A 20,333-nucleotide genomic window follows, 5' to 3' on the forward strand; every position below is an offset into this window, starting at 1 on the left:
TTAAATTGTTCCAATGGGATACAAGATGGAGCGCTTTTACTTTTGATGCTCAGAGGCTGCGGCTGTCTCAACAATTTTTTCCTTCCCTCTCAAAAAAAAAAAAAAAAAAAAAAAGGAAGCTTGCCACCTTTTCCAACACCCCCTTTGCATCCTTAAGAGTTCACTTAGCGGAGACGGAGGATCCTGTGAAGTAAGACACCCCCCCCCCCCTCCATTCTCAATTCTGTTCATGCATCTCTACACCAGAAAAGCCATTAAAATTATGGATAAACAAGCTGAACAGTGCTACATCACATTCAAATGAAGAAAGGGTGTTTGGTATACAATAGGAAACATTTTATTACTAAAAACTTCTTATACTGAAGGTGCTCTTTCAGCAGCGTTTCCACAACTATTCTTTATTGAAATCACAAGATTTTTTTTTTTTTTTAACCACTTACTTGAAACAAAACAAATCATACATGAAATGACAGTAACTATGGACTATATACAACAGTGGAAGAGAGGTGGGGTTGGCTTCAATCGGCCAGCATTGTTTGGTGTTTTAACACACTAGGCTCGTACAGGAGGCACTTGAATGTGAGAGCCTTAAGAGCCACGACCTAGCCAGAGTGCTGGAGGGAGAGGAAGGTTAAAAATGGAATCGACCGGCAACAGAAAACAATGACTACCTGCTTTAAAAATTAAGAAAAAACAAAACAAAAACTTTTTGTAAGGAGTCCATAATATGCATCTATTCCTTCAGCTCAGACCTCGAGACCCGAGGACTGGTTAGTGGTGGAGCGGGGAGGTTGTCGTCGTCACATGTGGGACACTGATGCACATACAGAGCATTTTTACAGGCCTGCACCACGCAAATCTATAGCACAAAGGGTGCACATTCAAAAGCATGCATCGCCCCACAATGAGCAATGTGGTTATAAAAGAGGAAAGGTGTGTTTATGTTAGGACGTCTGCAACTACGACAAAATTCAACTGTCTGCTGCTCGAGATTGTTAATGCAATAGACATACACAGTATTTACAGGAATCATATTTTTCTTTTAAACATCTGTTTCTCCGATGCCAGTTAAATTAAAAAAAGAAACTAACTCATTGGATATCAGGGAAAAGTTTACAGTGACAATTGAAGAAAAAAAAAAAAACCTATGTTTTCAAGAATGGCTACCATTTCAATGATCTATTTACAATAAAACACAATTATGCATCCATAAACAAAATGAAGCTGAGGACGAAAAAAAAAAAAAAATCCATGACATTCTGAACAGTCTGTGAGTTGTCTGCCTCACTGCAGAGTTCCCGTCAGAGCAGGTTTAGTGGTTGGCTCTGTCTGTGTTGCTCTGGGAGTGTATGGTGTTCAGCGTTTCAGATCTTCTCCTGGATAAAGGGGTGCTGCAGAGCCTGGTTGATACTGATGCGCTTGGCTGGGTCCAGCATCAGCGTTCCATCCAGCAGGTCCTTCAGCTGCATTACCTTCTTCCTCTGGTCCTCAGGCAGCCGCTGGCCTCCTATCATGTCTGCCAGCAGGTCTTTGGTGGGGTTGATGGTGCTCATCACTGTCACCTTCTCCTAAAGGCGTTGAGCAACAAAAATATAAAACTTTTAAAACTGCTATTAAAATAGAGGGACATGTAAAAAAAAAGAAAAAGAATGGTTTAGAGGCAAGAAAGAACACCTTACCCTTTCAGTCACTTTGTCTACTTCAATGTACAAGAAGTTCAAATTCTGATCGAAGTGCTGGTCTTTGAACAATCCTTTACGGATCATCTGTGGAAAGAATCCAAAACATTGCATCAGTCTTCTTGAACAGTGCACAGTAGAGCAACACATCTCCCTTCATCTAGAAAAGGGGAAACAATCACTAAAGGAACTGAAATTATATGATGCAATTTCACCTTGTTGGGCATCTTGCCCTTGAGGTCCATAGCCAGCTTGAGCATGTGATTGTTGGAAGATCCAGGAAGCAGGATTTTGCCTGTGTAAAGCTCGTACAGAGTGCAGCCGACGGACCACATGTCGATGCCATAGTCGTACGGCTTTCCTATGACTGAGGAAGAAATTATGAGCAAACTTCAAATTTAAAACGAGCTGATTAATGGTGAATATTTAAAGAAAAGAATAAATAGTGGTACTTACTAATTTCTGGAGCCCTGTAAAATCTGCTGACCAGATATGGTGTGATGTCATTGTCAGCAACATGTGACGCCGAACCAAAGTCACACAGCTTCAGGATGGTCTTTGACTCATTCACCTTTTAAAGACATGAATAGAAATCACACGTGGCACAACTACTTTGGTCATTCTGTGAGCCGATTTAAGATGACTGAGCATTTGAGTCATACCAGGATATTATCTGGCTTGATGTCGGCGTGGAGGATGTTGCATCGTTTGAGCAGCTTGAGAGCCAAGAAGAGCTGCTGGCTGTAGGAACGCACAGCTTTGATGTGAAGCCCAACATCTTTACCGTACTTCTTCAGCACCTCTCGCAAATTCATGCTACAAATGAAAAATTTACAAACTCATGAATTATGCTGAGGTAATTGATGAAAAGCACACCTTTCAAAATATGATGAAAATGAATGTGATGTCCTCTCTCCGAGTACCTTAGAGGCTCAAACACCAAACAAAGATGCTGCTTGTGGTAAAAGTGCCTGAAAAGGCGCAGGCAGTGGAACTTGTCATCGGGATCAGCGTCATTCAGCTTCTTGAGGAATTCCAGCTCTTTTAATCCGGTCTTGTGCCTGTTCAAACATACATCTTGTCAGGAGTGAAGCCATTACGGTATTTAAACAGATCAATAACTTTCACATATGAAATGCTGGCATTCATGGGAAGACTCACATGAGCTCGTTGTTTCGGATGATCTTGATTGCCACCTCCTGGCCGGCTCTGGCAGTGTCTCTGGCTCTGATCACATTGCTGAACACACCTTGTCCAGTGTAGCCATACACGTCGTAACGTTTGTCCAGCGTCTCCCCGATGTTCACTCCTAAACAACAACACAATTTACAAATGTGTAAAATGACTGAGACGAAGTCTCTCGTTGCACTTAAAAACAAACTTTGATGTGCGACGAACGCAAACAGGCTACAACCTTCATTCCTGGTGACATTAAACAAGCATAAAATGTCACCTTAACCTACAGTTAACAGAAAGGAAACACTTACGGTAGTAACCCTCAGCATCAGTCCAGTTGTCCCTGAGGTTGGGGTTCTCCTTGAAGTCCTTTCCTACACCTGCTGCTCTCATCCTGGCACTCTGCAGAAACAGCATGAAAAAAAACAGAGGTCAGTAATTCACTGGTGTGCCTCAATAATTTACACTCTTCTGAAGAACGACACAAAGACACAAATTAAAAATAAGTGAAGATTTTAAGATGCCCTACTGAGCTCAGTATTTAAATACTTACGTCAAAGTCTGCAGCAAACATGTCATCTGACTCGGTAAACATGTCTGGAGCTGAAGGCTTCTTCGGGTTAGATCCTGAGACACACAACAACAACAACAACAAAATTATACCAGCAAAAGATGAGTTTCTGCTCATTCAGCATGTTGTAAAAAACAGTATATCTGGAACTTGTGTTTGATTCACATACTCTGCAGAGATCAAAACATGCTGCAGGTGGCAGAGACACCAGGCTTTGGATTACAAGCCAGCAACTGAATGAACACATGACAGAAAGAAACAAAATTAAAATCCCTGCATCACAAAACGCTGCATTTCTCACACAAACGAGCCACCAAATACCCTTTTAGACATGTGTACTTCCTGTACTGGACGTTTTTTAACATGCCCCTGTGTTAAAATGAAAATACCAAATTGTTCCAAACTGCAGGGAAGCAATATTAATGCAGCGTCCTAGCTCCAATTTCAAGTAATGTAAAAACGCTTTTTAATCACATTTCACGTTTATAAACTTGATTTGATTCATTTCTGCTGAAGGGACTGTGACAAAACCAAAAGAAAGAAAGAAAAAAAAACAAAAAACTGAAAAGTGCCATTTTGCTTTCAACAAAAATCACAGCCAGAAAACTGGGAACAGGCTGTCCAAAAGATTGCCATCTCTGACAGAAGGAGCTTTTAACTGTTAGGTTTCATCTCTCCGCCATGCTCACAGAAGACTGTGCTCTTCAGTGATCAAGTGGGCACAGGCAGCGACTCAAATCTCTTTTCAGAAAAATTTCAAAGGCTTAAGTGAGGGGTGGAAGTAAAGGAAGGACAGCGCAGAACAGTCTGTCGTTACCTGGGTCAAGCTGTCTCCTTTTTGCTAAGATAACACATGAAGGCACGTTTGTATTTGGCCTAAAACTGACCATTTTAAACGAGCTCTGTGTTTGTTATGTGTTTTCAGCGGTCACTGGTATTTAAATTTGGATTCTTCTGCTTCATATGCAAAACAAAAAACAAACAGTCGCAAAGACCAAATGCGTTGATTTAAACTGGTGGGAAAGGCAATGCTTTTCATATGTTAGCTATGGCAGAATCAAAACAATACAGATGGGGTCTCCCACTTTTAATTCATTCATTCTGCCTGTTTAACTTTATAATAAAATTCAGGAGCACATAAAGGAAGAGAGTATACTTTGTAGGATGTCAGGTCAGTATGCAGTGATGTAGTATGGCCAAGGACACATCAAAGAACACGCTGCTAAAAACAAGTGGCTCTAACACACCCAGACCTCCTGCAGTTCAAGCAATCAGACATTACTGTGTCCTGAATGCATTCACTTCTGTGCATAAGCTGTCCACTTATGCTCAGATCAGCCAAAACACCTGCCAGTGTCAGGTGCGAAAAAGTAGATTTCAACCTCTGCAGTAGTTCTGGAAATAACATTTCAGCTAAAAAACATAAATAAAATACTAATAACAATTTAAAAAAAAAACTCTCAAAGGCTTCTGCTTGCTCTTATTGTGACAAGCAGGTAATAGGGTAACATACAAGAGTCTTTAAGAGATTCAAGTCCTTCTCCATGCTAACAAGGAGAAGGAAAAGAACATATCTGCATCCTCCTATAATCCATTAGACTATTTTAAAGAGATCCCCTGAATTTGCAGCCAACCAGGATGCTCACAGCTGACAGTGTGGTTCATTCAGTTGGCCTTGTATGCTAACAGTCATCATTCTGATTGGAACATTACCATCTTTCTCCTGGGCGATGAGGTTGTGCTTGGCTTTGATGCTGGCCTCGAAGGTGTTAACGTTCTCGCGCTCGTACTCCTTCACGTCTGCGGCTACTCGCTCCAAGATGTCATCGGGTGAGGGCGAACGGCTACGTGTGCTGCTCTGGGGGCTGCTGGGCTCTGACGTCTGATTGGTGTCCTCGTTCACGATTTTATACTTCTGTAAAGTGGAAAGAACAGCTGATGTAAGAAGGTCACTCATCAAATCCACTTATAGAAGTTACAAAAATTCCAGACATGAATTAGCGTGGGTATAAACAGACCTGGACGATGGCCATGCGCTGTTGGCGGCGCTGCTCAATGAGAGCTTCTTCATCTATCTCCTCACCATCAAAATCCTCCAAACTGCAAAAACATGCCAGAAATTAAAATTACAAAGGAAACACTTTCCTGTTAACGACTAAGCAACAAATCGTGCCCTGATGCATTAATGTGAAACAGGATATGATATCAGCTACAGATCATGGACGTCCTCAAAGACGAGATGGTAAAAATTGTCTTATTTCTAATCAATATCTACAAATGCTAAGGACTCAACTTTGTTTTGATTTATTAGTGCCAGCATTAATTCACCAAAAGCGGTTGATATGAATGGCTGCAGAGACGTACCACACCGTTTCACAGCAAATTTGAACTCTGTATGGCGAACCCGATCGGATCTTAGTTTTTATATCACTTTTACTTACACTTCTTCCTCTGAGGACTCCTGATCGACTTTCATGCCTTCTGAGAGACTTCCCTTGAACTTGTCTTCATCTCTGTTGCGTCGTCTTCTTTCCCGATCGCGGGACATTGAGCGTCGATACTGTCGGAGTCGACCATATCGGTCTCTCTCCCCAGACCTGTGAGGCACAGACGTGATGACAGGAATCATTATTTACTTCAAAAAGAAAAGAGGGGGGAAAGGTACTAGCAGACAGGGATATAAACAGAATTCATATCTAAACAACTGTTGGACCACCAAAAACTAATTAGAGAAACACAAGAGTTCTCCAGCGACTTTTGAGAACTGCTTTGTTGTGACTTGGGATAATGTCTTCTGTCACATGTAGACAAGTTGAGTGAAAAGTGAGCGGCCATCACCTCCGTCTCAGTGGAGACCTGCTCCGTCTGCGGGGGGAAGAGCGGGAGCGGCGGCGTGGCGATGGGGACCGTCGTCTTAGAGGCGAGCGACTCATCCTGCGGCGAGACGATGATCTCGGACTGGTATCACGCGATCGGTCTCTGCCTGGTCCAACATCTGCCCGAGAGCGCTTCCTGGAAGAACATAAAAAATAATATTTCAAAATCTGTCATAACTTTACTTTTGCGCCTTCAAGACTTTTTTTTCTCCGCAACTTTGGATCAGCATTTAAACTAAGTTAAATATATCATTATCTTCCAGTTTACAAAAAAATTAATAAATAAATAAATCTTTAGCTTTTATAAATGAACACTCAAATATTTTACATTTTTGCAAACTCACTTTTATTCATCTGAAACTGAAAGACAATTCTGTCATCTGTCACAATCAGCTTATTATGGGAAACGTTGGAAAAGCCAGAGGTGTGCACTAACCTCAGTGGTGATTCCTGTCTCTCAGCATCTCGCCTCCTGACCTCTAGTGAGCGGCTACGGCGTCTCTGGGGCGAGAACCTAGTTCTGGATGGAGAGTGGCTCTGTTTTGATATCCTTTCTGAGGCACTAGCCGAAGGGTAGCGGGCATCTCTATGGCGAGGGGAAGCGCTGCGTTTCCTTGCAGGGCTGTGAGCCCCTCGTCTATGAGGGGAGCGGTTTTCCTTTCCTAAAGAAGTGTCCTTGGATGGTGACTTGGCTGGCCGTTTGTCCCGGTCAGCGTCTGAGCGACTTGGCCGTTCTCGTCCAGGCGATCTGGACCGTCGGCTCACTCTTTCCTGGTTGGGTCTGTCATCCCGCTGCGGAGAGGACCGTTTATCAGTGCGGCCGACTTTCTGCTCTCCCCTGAAGCTGGAAGGAGAGTTGGACTTCCTTCTCTCCTTGGACCTATCAGTGCTGTGTGAACCCTTCCTGTCTTTTGACCTGCTCCTTCCTCGCCCTCTGTCTTTTACACCCGTGTCCTTGGTGCTTTTGGTCACCTTGTCCTGCTTAGACTCCTTGGCTAGCTTGTCTGCAGACTTACTCCGACTACAGCGTTTGGAGCTAGACTTACTGCCCTCTGTTGAGTCCCGTCTAGATTTGCCACTTTTTCCTCTGGGTGATATAGGTTTACCTGAGCTGCCCCTTTGTCGTGGTTCTCCATTTCTGAACCTTGCATCTCCATCCTCTTCAGATCCAGAGTTATACCCCTGAAGGATCAAACCCATGCCAGACTGAACTTTTCCCTCCATCAACTGGCTGTCAAGTTCAGCTTTGATCATGGCCCTCTGTTTCTCCAAATCCTCCAGCAAGGCCCTGTCATCCAGACTTGGATTTCCAGAAGAAGGAGAAGATTCAGCTTTTCTATGAGTAGAGGAGCCAAAGAGGACAGCGGCAGAGGGAGAGGAGCCCTCTTTGCGTTTGTGTTTCCTATGTTTGTGACGATGCTTGCGTTTGCGGTCCTTGTCCTCATCAGAGGCATGTTTGTGCTTTTTGTGCTTACTGCGATGCTTGTGTTTTTTCCGCTTGTGTTTACCGCTACTGCTGTGATGTTTGGACCCCTCCTCTGTCTTCTCGCCATTAGTTTCAGCCTCCTCCTAGGATGTGAACATACCAGGATAACAATCAATTTAGTTGACAGATGATCTCTGTAATTCTTAGTTATGGTGTAAACAGATATAATCTTGTTTTCTTTGAGTTTTTACCACCTAACCAACCTAGACTGTATTCAGAATGACTGATGTAGACAAAAAGTGTTACTAAATTTTGGTAAAAGTTGATCCTACAGCAAGTTATAGTAGCACAGTTTGGTATAGTCTGAGTTTTGTGTTAAAAGAGATGACACCACTTGATGGCATTTAGGTCCTCACATTGTCAAGCCCTACCTCCTCCTCCTCCTCTTCAGATATGTCGCCGCTGTCCTCATTTCCACTTCGTTCATGGCTTTCCAGATCTTGCTTCCTGTTTCCAAAAAAAAATATTTAATTGCTTTAGTGCTAAATTATTTGGCTGACTGAAGTCAAAAGGAAACAAAGGTCTAAAAAAATAGACACAACTGTGTCAAATATTGTTTTTGGACTGGTAGTAGGAACACACGGCCATAGCAATGCCTGACCCTGAATGCAACTGATAACATCCCATAAAATGAGACGCACAGAGTTCTGCCATCTGTCCAAAATACTGACAGGCGCTTAAGTTTAAGTGTCTGGGATATAAAACACTATGATAATCAACTAAAAATTTCAGTTACACATCAAATCTTCTTGTGGCACTATTATTTTTTCCCCTTTAAATCTGGAAAAATAGGAAACTCTGTCCAATTATTATTTCTTTAATACACAATGAAGTGAACACGATTTACAGTAACAAACATCATACAACGTGATCAGTAGTTTTAATTTTAATACATGTACATAAAAAGATCATAAAGATAGCTATTCTTTCCTCGAGGTAACTTGCAGTCGTTGTGAACATTTAGTCTAAAAATCAGTTCATAGCTTATACAACATTCATTTCCGAGTTTAACCCATCATCGCCCGAAGTGTACCATTTTAGGTAAGCGTAAGGTGTTTAACATCGGGCATACCGGGATTATATAACGTGGTCAGTTTAGCATGAAGCTGTAGAAACACTGATCAGAATCGCTCGTTGATGAGAGAGTGACACTCGGTAAATCCCCGTGTAACCTTCACTTGCTCCCTCTTTCTCCGAGCGAGACCGCCAAGATGATTTTCACTCATTAGCTCTGACATGCTAACCGTCTTTAGCAAAGTTAGTGCTAAGCAGCTACATCCACTGAATAATTTTTGCTATGCTAACTTACATTACATGATAGCTGCTTGGGAGCGAGTACAAACCTTACACTGCGTGTGGCTTAGCAGGTACACTTTATTGAGGCAAATACACACAAACGCGGATGAGGTACACTTCTACATGCTATCACCGAAACTTAGTGCTAGCCGCGCTGAAGAACATTAGCTAGCTAGCCAAGAACGTTAGCCTATCGTGAGCATGCCCCGGCAACAACGTGAACTTGCTACTCCGTTAGCCCCGGCAATGATAACACTTCCCTTCATATTCGACCTGAAAGAGGCCTATAACTTACTGCCACAAACTTTAAGTATCTTTTGTTGTGTAATAACTTACACGTGCTCGTTGCCATTATTCATTCTCCTGGACGAGATCTCCATCTCAACGTCGGCCATTTTCCTCAGCTGAGGGGGCTTTTTCTTCTTCGGCTACTTTCTCCACATGGGTACAATGATATCAAAATACTGACACGTTCCTCTGGTGTTTTGGCGGCGCATCGCAGTCAGAATTTGTGCACTGAAGTCTGTTCTTTGTCCACTAGAGTGTGTGCTCGTGTAACTTGAAATTTTCATATTAGCCACTTACGTCTTGATGCATGCTCAATCATCCAGGTAAGTAACGTTTACCTAAGTAAGTGACTTCTTCGAAGAAGTCACTTGGATGAGTGACGAAACGTTTCTCCCACAAAACGCTACGTCCAGATGAACAGAATCAACTTTTGGAGATTAGCCACTTACATTACACACAGACATCCCCTGCCCGAACAACTGCCAAATTAAAATATTTATAAATTTTTGGTAATTATGTCAAATTTTTCACCTACTAAGTATCTCGAAATTTCAAATTATTTCTGAGTGAAAAAATTGTAATAAGCAATTTGAAATGTAAAATTATTAACCAAAGTTTTTAAGTTGCAAATGTTGAAATTTCGTGTTATTATCTTAAAATGTCGAAATGCTAACGTACAAATGGAAAAATTGCAGAGTAAGATAGTGTTCTGAGATACGCAATTCAAGATATTAAGTGATTAACCAGAAATTTTAAGGTGCGTTACTCTAAATTTATATTTACTGTTTGTGTACTGTATGTGTTGTCCTGTATGTATATTTAAAGCGAGAGAATAGCTCTTTTAGCCAGTGTGACTGTTTTTAATGTGGCTTTTAATGATCTGCTATTTTGTATTATTCACACGTTTGTGCTCACTTGTCTGTATGCAATATAGTATTTGTTTTTTACTTGTTATATTATTATGTGTCGTATTAGCTTTTGCTGCCCTATTGGCCAGGCCTTTCTTGGAAATTAGATTTAAATCTCACCTGGATAAATAAAGGATAATAAAGACAAATGTATAACAAATACCCCACGATGTCCTTGATCTTATTTGAATTTTCGTATTTTTTCTGTATAAATAGATGGGCGACCTGAAGACTTGGATACAGGATTTTAAATGACCACATTGGCTATAGAAAGACTGAAAACATAGTCGTGCAAAGGACATGCTGTTGGAGCCTGTTCGGTCTGCTTTTACCACACGATGGCTCACGAGGTTAATTACAGGTGGATCATCTGTAGTGGTTCATGTGGTTGCTGAAAACCCCTCGTGCGCATCATGATTGCGCACCTCAGTGTGCGCCAATATTCAACAGAATGACACATGAATGATTACAGTTTTATCTCCAGTGCAACATTTTAACAGCAATGATTTTGCAGAAGTTACTTAGTATTATTGTGGTAAAAATAGAACAAGTAAAAGCGTGTCACTGTGTGATACTTGAGTTCTTTGCCTGAACTTCATTGCCTTTTATTTACAGTATCCTCAGGTCATTGGTCAGGTTCTTGTACCTTAGAGGAATGTGCTTTTTGTGTGAGCTTGTTAAGCCACTTAACACTGACCTACGAATCATCCAAACATAAAAAGACACATAGCACAAGGGATGAACCAGTATAGTGCCTACACATGACAGACAACTTAGCAAAGATATTTCCATACATCCTAGCAAACAATACAGAAATGTTCAGCGGTTCAACACTTCTACACACTTCTATAAATAGCCTTTTTCTTATGGTAGTCATCAGACCTGGAAAAACAAGAACAAGTCCAGTATCAGAAAGTGGTAATCCTTCTGAAAAGGGGAAAAACAGCATGTGACTCTGAAAGACAGAGTTAAAAAAAAAAACACCAAACACCACATCTGCTTTATCGTGTTGCCTCATACAAAATGCAAAATAAGGTCAGACGTGAGACATCATGTTCGCAACACAAAAAGTTGCGAGCTGTTCGGCGCACAGCTCTGTGAAACCGCATGACTTTCACGGATGCAAGCGCATTCAAGGGCTGGGCATTATCCACTTGTGACAGTTTTATATCAAGCAGTAAATTGTGGTATTGTGAGACACCTGTGGCTGCTCCACAACAGTGACGAAGTAATGGAAGCATGAAGACATAACGGCATTAATGCTGACATCCTGGCAGATGGGATGAGATTTTCTGGCAAATGATGATACTGCAGATGGTACTATTATCATCATGTGTTTGATGACATCTTGATTTGTGTATGTTTGAGTACTCTGAGATTTTGTTTACAAGTACAACAAGCATATACCGAAAAATACCCAACGCGACTTGAGTTTTACTGGAACCCCTCTCACGTAAATCCACACTGTATGTACAGAGTATAAACACACAGAGCCTCGGGATGTAACTCACAGCCTGGGCCTTCTGCCGTGCAGCCTATCTCAGATTTATATGGTAAAGTTGCAAGCTGGAGGTCTCACAACTGATTAAAGTCTCTTTCACAGAGACATTAGATATTCCATTAGTTCACAGCCCCATCCCAGTGTGCCCAGTAAATCATGGCAGTATACAGTACGAGGCAAATGTTGTATACTCCATTCTGCCGTGCAATCTAAAGACCAGTCTGTCTTACATTGTATGATTTATGAGGTGTGTAACTACTTATATTGTGTAAAGCTTGAAGTTCTTGCCTAAAATAATTTCTGACACCTGCGTTTCATCAATATCATTTATCTTTTTTTACTGTATTCATTTGACTTAACAAAGCAGCTTAAGAACATTTAGTTTTAAGATACCAGAGTGTCCATAAAACTATGTTGTCAGGCCTTGTTCAGATGCAGGAAACTTTATTTTAACATTTCCTATTTCCTTATTTTAGGTTAAAAATCTGCTTAAATTTTACATCTGTACAACTGTAAATCTAGAATAAATCTGACTTTAATGAGAGCATATAGAACATATAATGTACCGTTTCACTGTTTGGCACAAGTGTCGAATAATAGCAGCAGTAAGCTGTAATGCTAGAAGCATAAGTAATGATTACATACTTTGAGAGAAGGTGCTGATCTCAAGATCCTGTTTCAAGTCGAGAAAGTCCGAAGCGTCCTGGTGATTGCTGCTATATTTCGATCCATACCCATAAATGATGAGACCCTTAATCAGAACATTTGTCACAGAGTTAGAGCCAGATTGGATAGGGCTGTGAACATGCCAGCTACCCAGAGGCAAAGCCAAGATATTGTGAATGTTCCCCAGTGGCTAGCTGCAGTATATGTCAAAATCCTAAGAACCCAAGTTGAACCAGTTCATTTAAATTTGTTTTCCTTCATATTTAGTGATTATGTCTTTTAAAGCTCCAGTCTTCATTTTTCTAGGGATGCTTTTGATTAGCATTTTGATGCTATTTGATCAGCATCATTGTGATTACAGAGAACAACATATGCAAAACAAGCTGCTGATGAAAAATGTGTTTCATCTTGTGAGAATACTTGTTTAAAAGGTCATAATGCACATATGGGCTGATCAACCACATACTGATACATGGACATGTTGTTACCTGTATTATTCTCTGACTCTCTTCCACAGCCTGTCTTTATCCTGTCTTCCTTCTCTCACTTCAGCCGCTCACAGCAGATGGCCCCGCCCCTCCCTGAGCCTGGTTCTGCCAGAGGTTTCTTCCTGTTAAAAGGGAGTTTTTCCTTCCCACTGTTGCCAAAGTGCTTGCTCATAGGGGGTCATATGATTGTTGGGTTTTTCTCTGTATGTATTATTGTAGGGTTTACCTTACAATATAAAGCGCCATGAGGCAATAGTTGTTGTGATTTCACGCTGTATAAATAAAATTGAATTGAATTGTTAGCATGGGTAAAAACTGCACCTTTGCACAGTTATACAATCACTGTGCTTTAAGATCTGCAGCCACATTACTGATGAATGGACATTTCACAAATAAAGGCACACTGACACGGTAGATCTGATTCATGACTGCAACTCGTATTTCCCTGAGAAAAAAACCCCAAGCAGACATTAAGTCTACCTTGACTGTTCAGATCTCTGCTCGTTGGGCTTTACTGGAGACACAATAAGGACGGAGCCATAAAACATGGGGTCCAACAGATGCTCGCTGAAGACAACCGCAGTCCATTATAGAGCCTGTTAAAGACACTCAGGCAGTTTGCTAACCTGCTGTCACCCTAGCCTTTGCACTCTTCACTGGGTTTTGTCTGCTGCTGCTGCAGACAAAGATAGAGTTATAGCTCAGAATGACTTCCTCAATGTGAAGCTTAGGCAGCTCTTCTAAATAAAAGAAGAACGCCTGCTCCTATCAAGCAGATGTCATTTGTTGCCTGACAGATGTATCCATATTTTTTCTTTCTCGTCTTCTTAACAGTTTTGCTTTACGAGCCTCTTTTGTTTACTTTTCTGAGAGAATAAGGGCTGACAGGCAATTTACAAGGGCAAAGAAGTGGGTTTGGGAGTATGAGCTAAGCATATTCAGTTGATGTTTGCTTTAAAGGATGAGAACAACCAGAAAACCCCCTTCTGAAATCAAAAACAGCTCAGACCAGTTGGGGCAATGGACATTAGGTGTGTTCCACTGTGCACTGCAAATGCCTGATCAGTACTGGGATCTGGAAATCTTGGAATCAGATTTTTTGTGCCGTTTTGGGTGGAGTGCCATTTCCATGGTGTGGGGTGCTTACTTTGCAGTGTTTAGGTGGGTGGCATGTGTCAAAAAGACATCCACATGAATACCAGGAGCCTACTGGATTGAAACAGAAGGAACAGTGTTATTCGTCATTGGTTTCATTTTTAGGTTTATACTAATTTAAATTAAAATCAAGAAAGTCTTGTACCTTCAGCCAGACTGGGCGGTGACTTGAAGTTAATTGTGGACGTTAAGACCATCAGTGTGGGTGCAGGGTGTGGCAGAGAGGAGAATGTCTGTGAAGAGCTAACAAATTAGAAAACAGGAGTTGCAGAAACCCTTAATTTTACTCCTCTCAAGTGCTTAGTTAAGCATAGCTGTAAAATTGCATATGGGTGACAGTCAAAGCCTGTAATGGCGATATTTAAGCAGTGCTGTAGGTCCAACAGCTGCGTCACAAAATAAACAGTGTAAAACCACCCAGGTTACAAAGTGGAACTAGTGTACTGTATCTTATAATACTGCCTAATTCATGTGAATTATTTTGAACCTAAACTTGTATTTATTGGGTGTGATCATCATTTAAAAAGGTTGCAATCACAAGCTCCTTTTCATTAAGGGCGCGTACACGCATTAGATACAACACAGACATGGTAAAACTAAAGTACACCCTCAGATCAATCGATTACACCATGTCATTATTTATTAAACAAAAACCAAGCCAAATGAAGCAGAGCGTGAAAAATAACGTCTTTGTTCACCTCAGGTTGAAGTTACCCAATTTCAAAGCCTTGACAGTTTTTTTTATGCCCTCGTTTGCAAAATCTTAGAGCTGACAAATGATGCTCTTTGTTTTTACCGTGTAGTTTTAAACTGTTAAAAACACTGAGATTACCTTGTATAATCATTGCTACTGTCTCCCTAGATCAGACTGGAAGCAAAGAGAAACAGAAAGCCAGGCTTTAACCAGAATTAACATAGTGTGGACAGACTAGTTGATTCCCTATCACTGTTTCCTGGCTCCAGCTATAATTACACTGTGATTATATTTAATGGAGCGATTTCATCTCAATATTCTTGTCTAAATGATTTCAAGAAAGGAAAAAAAACAGCTTTGTTCAAACCTTTTTGTCCTGTGAGGACACTGAAACACAAACATACCGATGATATGTCATTCATGCATCAGACCAGGGGTCCCCAACTCCAGGCCTCGAGGGCCGGTGTCCTGCAGGTTTTAGATCTCACCCTGGGTCTACACACCTGAATCAAATGATTAGTTCATTACCAGGCTTCTGGAGAACTTCAGGACATGTTGAGGAGGTCATTTAGCCATTTGAATCAGCTGTGTTGGATCAGGGACACATCTAAAAACTGCAGGACACCAGCCCTTGAGGCCTGCAGTTGGGGACCCATGCATCAGATCAGAGGTGGGACCAAGTCATTGTTTTGCAAGTCTCAAGTAAGTCTCAAGTCTTTATCCTCAAGTCTCAAGTCAAGTCTCAAGTAATGTCAGGCAAGTCAGAGTCGAGTCTCAAGTCACTGGTGTAAAAGTCCGAGTCAAGTCACAAGTCTGAAATTTTGAATTTCAAGTCCTTTCGAGTCTTTAAAAAAAAGAAAAAGAAAAAAGTATGTTGCAGTTATGCTAAATGTAAATATTAGACCATGTAATTTTTAAATCTGTGTTTTTCTCAACACATGACAAAATAGTGAACTTAGAAAATATACACAAATTGTGAAATTGCACCTCTTTAAAATGCAGCTCAATTAAACTTAGCTCCAAGAATAATTTTCACCGACAGTTCTGAGATAAGCTGCATGTTATTCTTGGATGCGCATGTAGGACCGGCTTTAAAATCGCATGACAAAAATATCATACACATTAAAAAAAAACTGTATCACCAACGTAGCCTGGACAACATTTGCTAGTTAGATGAAGTCAGCTATCTCATCGTAGCATATTTATATGCATATTTATAATTATACGGTTCTTGTGAGTGCATACACTCGTGAAGTTTAGTAACTTCAGGTCACTGCAACAAGCCCAGGTACAGTTTACCGACGGATGGGTGCAGGACCTTGAAATGCACCGTGTAGAAAGTAAAGACCATCGTACGTATCATAAGTTTACCAGTCTCACAAATCGTCGTCATAAATACACATTCGTTAACCGTTTATTAATATAACCTTTGAGCTCAACGGTAATTAATTAGTAGTGGAAATAATTTCTGGTAGCATCACAGAAATGTAGCAGTGACAATAATACTGTATGCTGTAATCGTACTGGGCAATTAGTGATACAAAAAACCTGTTTTATCCTGTGAATAAAAGTATATGTTTTTGTCAATGTACCATAATAACAGAAGCGAAACGCAATATTGTGTCAGGACAATTCACTATTTATGCACAATAAATAAAGGAGCATAGCGCGACCATTTCTGTTCAGCGCCAGACTTGCTTGTAACCTATATCACCAATTATGTTATGAAAATGACGCATTAACTACAACAGCAGACTGACCTTCGTGTAAATGCTTGGAGCAGACTAACCTGTGAGCTGGAGTGTTCTAGGACGTTATATTTGATCTTTGAATGGCTGCAATCCAGTCGCGTCTTTGTTACTTCGGAAACATGGCTCGAACAATTTCTCTTCCACGACGTAATCCGATAACAACCGATCTCTTTACCCGTCGGCTTCCTGTGGCTGTCATGCGACCGGCTATTGCAGTTAATAATACAACAGCTTCTTGACATTTTTGTGTTTCTTTTTATCGCTGTGTGACTGATTTCAATTGAAAGCCTGCGTGCGCTAGTACCGCTTGCCACGAGTTCCCAGAATCCTTTGCGGTTCTACCCGTGAATGACGTCACATTTTCAATCTCTATATAATATGCATGTTAAATTTTATATTTGGGGTAAAATATCAAGTCTTTTCAAGTAAACCGGTTCAAGTCCAATTCAAGTCCCAAGTCATTGGTGTAAAAGTCCAAGTCAAGTCACAAGTCTTAGAACATTTTTTCAAGTCAAGTCTAAAGTCATAAAATTAATGACTCGAGTCTGACTCGAGTCCAAGTCATGTGACTCGAGTCCACACCTCTGCATCAGATAAACCAAAGCCGATCAAGCCCTCCTGCAGCTTCCCTCACAGAGCTTTGGCATTCTCATGACTGTAATGGGAGACAAATGTGCTAGAACGTGGCTTAAACGGTCTGTAAGAGTGAGTAGGCAAATCTATTTTTCCTTTTAAAGTTTATGCTTTCAGAGGAATTTCGTATATTGGAGCGAGGTATTGGGGTAGAATGTGCTGACTCTATAAATGTGGCCAAACCACAGATTGAAGCCCTGCTCAAAACAGACGTATCCCATTATTACACAAGGGGAGAAGGGGCTTTCTGATTATACCGAGGTGGTTTATTCAAGTAATATAATCATTCGTGCTTAAAATGAAATATTTAGCTCGTAGCATCTCCACACTTGGCTTATAGCTGAGAAAAGAAACCCCTAAACTCTTTTTCAGTAGGAAACTTGACAGAATGGCAGCACAGCGAGTTGTTTTCTAACAAATTAAAAGTCTGACATGTTCTCTGATTTATTTTTAACTTTTGAAACATTTTGTTTTTAGTCATTTCCAATCTTAATAGGTTGGGCTATTTGCTAAGAATATATTTTTAGCTAATTTGCAATAGTAAAAGGCAAAACAGCCCAGTTGAACCTGGTTTAGGTGCTCAACATTCATCCCAAATGAAGTTAGGATGCTCATCACAGTTTAGCATTTTAACTTGCATCTTAGCATATAGGTGTTTTTGCCTATAGTAGCATTTGGATGTGAAAGAACTGATGGCTTGTCTGCAGACTCTTGTTTTACTGCAACTCACTTTTGGTTTTGTATAGAAGTAATCAAAGCAAAAAATGATGGACACAAATATGAAATGTTTTTAAAAATGGCAAAAAAGTTAATATCACTAAACCAACTAATACAAATGTAAAAAGTGGGTTGACATTCAAGGAGACAGAATGTATCTACTTGAAATACCACCCAGGCTAATAGGTGAAATGTTCCTCTCATCTTTCGCCTCTGCTGTCCACTGGTTATCAGCAATGACAACTTGGCTCTTATTGATTCCTGTGTGTTTTGCATGTGTCATTCTGACACAAGGTAACCCCGTCTGTAGATAGATTTCTGCAACACAATAGTGCTGTAGTCATGCAAAACAAACTCTCCTCATAATAAAGACTGGGTTCTGCTGATGGGTCTGTCCTATGAGCACCGAGTAAAGGAGGCCAAGAGCAGGTGTTTTTCTCCCTACATGACAGCCTGGTATCAGTGTTTTTACACTGGCACTTTTTTTTTTTTTTTTTTTTGTAAATTTCCCTCTATTTCATGTCTATTTGGTGTGTGTGAGCGTGAATTTGGACACGTCTGTCTGGTTATTTAAACACGATCAGACATTAGAGGTGTGCAACATAACCTTCATATTAATGTCTGGCCTCTAAAAAGCTAAAGAGATGGCTAACTGAGACTGTTACATTTCAGGATGCCTTTGCGAACACTTATAGATGAAACAACATGGCACGCCTCCACGTGACAATTCAACATCCAGTGCTTGTCAGAGCGACTATGATATTAAATGACAGTCATTTTCTTTCCACTCTGTAATTTCGGCTACAGCTATGATGCAGGTTAATGGTTGGTACTGTGTGACTAGCAATCTGAGAGAACAGTGTTTTATCCCAGTTCTTGGCGTAAACAACCAGCGACGCAAGCGATCATCTAATTTTGTATGCCTCGTGCGATGCTCCGTAACATTTCTAATGCTTTCTTTTGGACATGTAATATGTTTCCATACCAGATGTATGGAGGGATGTGCAGTTGTACAAACAAAACAAAGTACTATGAGGATCCAAGTACCCCAAAAAGCATCTGAATCATAGAGTGGAAAACTGAAATGGGGTTTAAACCAGGTTAGTTTCAGTCTTTATATTATTTTAAACAATATTCTTACAAATCAATAATTGGCCACCTCTATAGGACACTTGTTGGCTACCCAGTATTATACATTATAAGGAGATTGCAGCGTCTTTATGACCAGGGACTGTAACTCTGCTACTTACTTTCAAAGAGACGGCTATTCGTATTTGTGGAAATCACTTTCAGTAAGTAGGCTTCAAGATAATAAAACTGTAAATTAGAGGGGAAAAATGTTTCATGGGAAGTGCAAAATGAAATTCTATCTGTGGTTGACAATGTTAGACCTCCAGTGAAGTGGGAATCCCTCGAGTCTTTTTCCATAGCAGCCTTTCTGTGCAGACAGTATGATAATGAAGAGTGCTCACTGGCAGCGAGGAACTATGAAACAGCTTGATATTAAACTGTTAAATATGAAGGGATCCTCTTCGGACAGCTTCAATGTGGCAAATTGAAACTTTATACTTTCACGACTGGCTCGATTTCCTTGTTGGGAGTGCTCGTGTTTGCCATTATGATCCTAAGTCACTCACAAAGGTACAATTGTGAGCAACAAACGGGGCACAAAGGCGGACTCTGCACCAACCACCTGCTCTGTCTCATAAAACGTGATGTGCACATTACACATCTCAGAATTTCTTTCACCAATCTCAACAGAACAATTCTCATTTTTTCTGTAATGATTCCTGTTACGTGTGCAGGTGCAATTGTGTTCCTGTACTGTAAGGGGTGTTTTACAGCTTGCTTTTACCAGCTATTAACATGCTATTTCCTGCGTGGAATTTATGAATTGCTTACCAGAAAAGTGTTTGCAGACAGTCCTTTCCCCCACTGTCTTTTAGTACAGCTGATTCGCCACTTTTTGACTTCCTGCAAAGCCTCTTTTAACCAGTCTCGCTACTCAGCTAAACATCAGTGAGCAATGCAGAGAAAATCAGCTCTTTAGGTTATTCTCTCCCAAGATCAACATCATGGAGCAGCGCATCATTTTGCTGTGGTTACATATTGGCAAAAAATACCAGTACTTTGTGAAGACGGGAGTTATAAAATAGTTTGAAATGAAGAATCTTGGAGAAGCACAATTTCATTGCCCTCCCGTGTTTCTGCCTGCTTCACTAGATTCAGACAGTAAGGGCTTGTTCTCTGTGTAATGTAATCAAATGACTGCAGAGAGGAGCGTAAAATGAAAAGAGACACAAACTTTTTGCAGACAGATGCAAAATGACCACAGAAATACAAACCAGTTCCCCAAAGCCATAACAGGACCTCATGGAGATGCAAAGACCACAAAGACACACAAACAACTGCAAGAAAACACACAAAGTTTCTCACTGCCAAGAACTA

General features: G+C 40.7%; 1 protein-coding gene and 1 long non-coding RNA gene across 4 annotated transcripts; both read right to left on the minus strand.

The window, feature by feature from the left end:
- Positions 1 to 314: 314 nt before the first annotated feature.
- prpf4bb (pre-mRNA processing factor 4Bb) lies at positions 315 to 9,571 on the minus strand. 2 transcript variants are annotated; one of them, XM_026180047.2, is made up of 16 exons: positions 9,421 to 9,571; positions 8,160 to 8,235; positions 6,739 to 7,871; positions 6,265 to 6,438; positions 5,868 to 6,023; positions 5,445 to 5,526; positions 5,140 to 5,341; positions 3,409 to 3,482; positions 3,167 to 3,257; positions 2,841 to 2,988; positions 2,603 to 2,740; positions 2,342 to 2,495; positions 2,136 to 2,250; positions 1,895 to 2,046; positions 1,680 to 1,766; positions 315 to 1,568 (listed from the first exon to the last, which is right to left on the minus strand). In XM_026180047.2, exons 1-16 carry the CDS (start codon positions 9,477 to 9,479, stop codon positions 1,365 to 1,367), a joined length of 3,045 nt encoding a protein of 1,014 aa, XP_026035832.2. In that variant the 5' UTR covers positions 9,480 to 9,571; the 3' UTR covers positions 315 to 1,364. The 2 variants fall into 2 exon arrangements, with proteins under 2 accessions (XP_026035832.2, XP_026035831.2); XM_026180046.2 differs by having other exon boundaries at positions 8,145 to 8,235.
- Positions 9,572 to 10,844: 1,273 nt separating this feature from the next.
- Positions 10,845 to 14,335, minus strand: LOC113029791 (uncharacterized). Of its 2 annotated transcripts, none has more exons than XR_003273500.2 (5): positions 14,236 to 14,335; positions 14,083 to 14,144; positions 12,936 to 13,040; positions 12,427 to 12,532; positions 10,845 to 11,162 (listed from the first exon to the last, which is right to left on the minus strand). It is a non-coding gene; the product is annotated as an uncharacterized LOC113029791 (long non-coding RNA). The 2 variants fall into 2 exon arrangements; XR_003273499.2 differs by having other exon boundaries at positions 12,936 to 13,057.
- Between the last annotated feature and the right edge of the window lie 5,998 nt (positions 14,336 to 20,333).

The sequence above is a fragment of the Astatotilapia calliptera genome, chromosome 9 (assembly GCF_964374335.1).
Source record: "Astatotilapia calliptera chromosome 9, fAstCal68.1, whole genome shotgun sequence".
Classification (NCBI taxonomy): domain Eukaryota; kingdom Metazoa; phylum Chordata; class Actinopteri; order Cichliformes; family Cichlidae; genus Astatotilapia; species Astatotilapia calliptera.

What these genes read in the sequence shown, in the direction of transcription:
- prpf4bb (XM_026180046.2), bottom strand. Translation starts at nt 9,479, where the DNA reads ATGGCCGACGTTGAGATGGAGATCTCGTCCAGGAGAATGAATAATGGC. An exon ending in AGACAGGAATCACCACTGAG is followed by an intron (nt 6,439 to 6,738) that starts GTTAGTGCACAC and finishes ATGTTCTTCCAG; the next exon opens with GAAGCGCTCTCGGGCAGATG. An exon ending in CATCGCCCAGGAGAAAGATG is followed by an intron (nt 3,483 to 5,139) that starts GTAATGTTCCAA and finishes TGTGTGTCTCAG; the next exon opens with GATCTAACCCGAAGAAGCCT.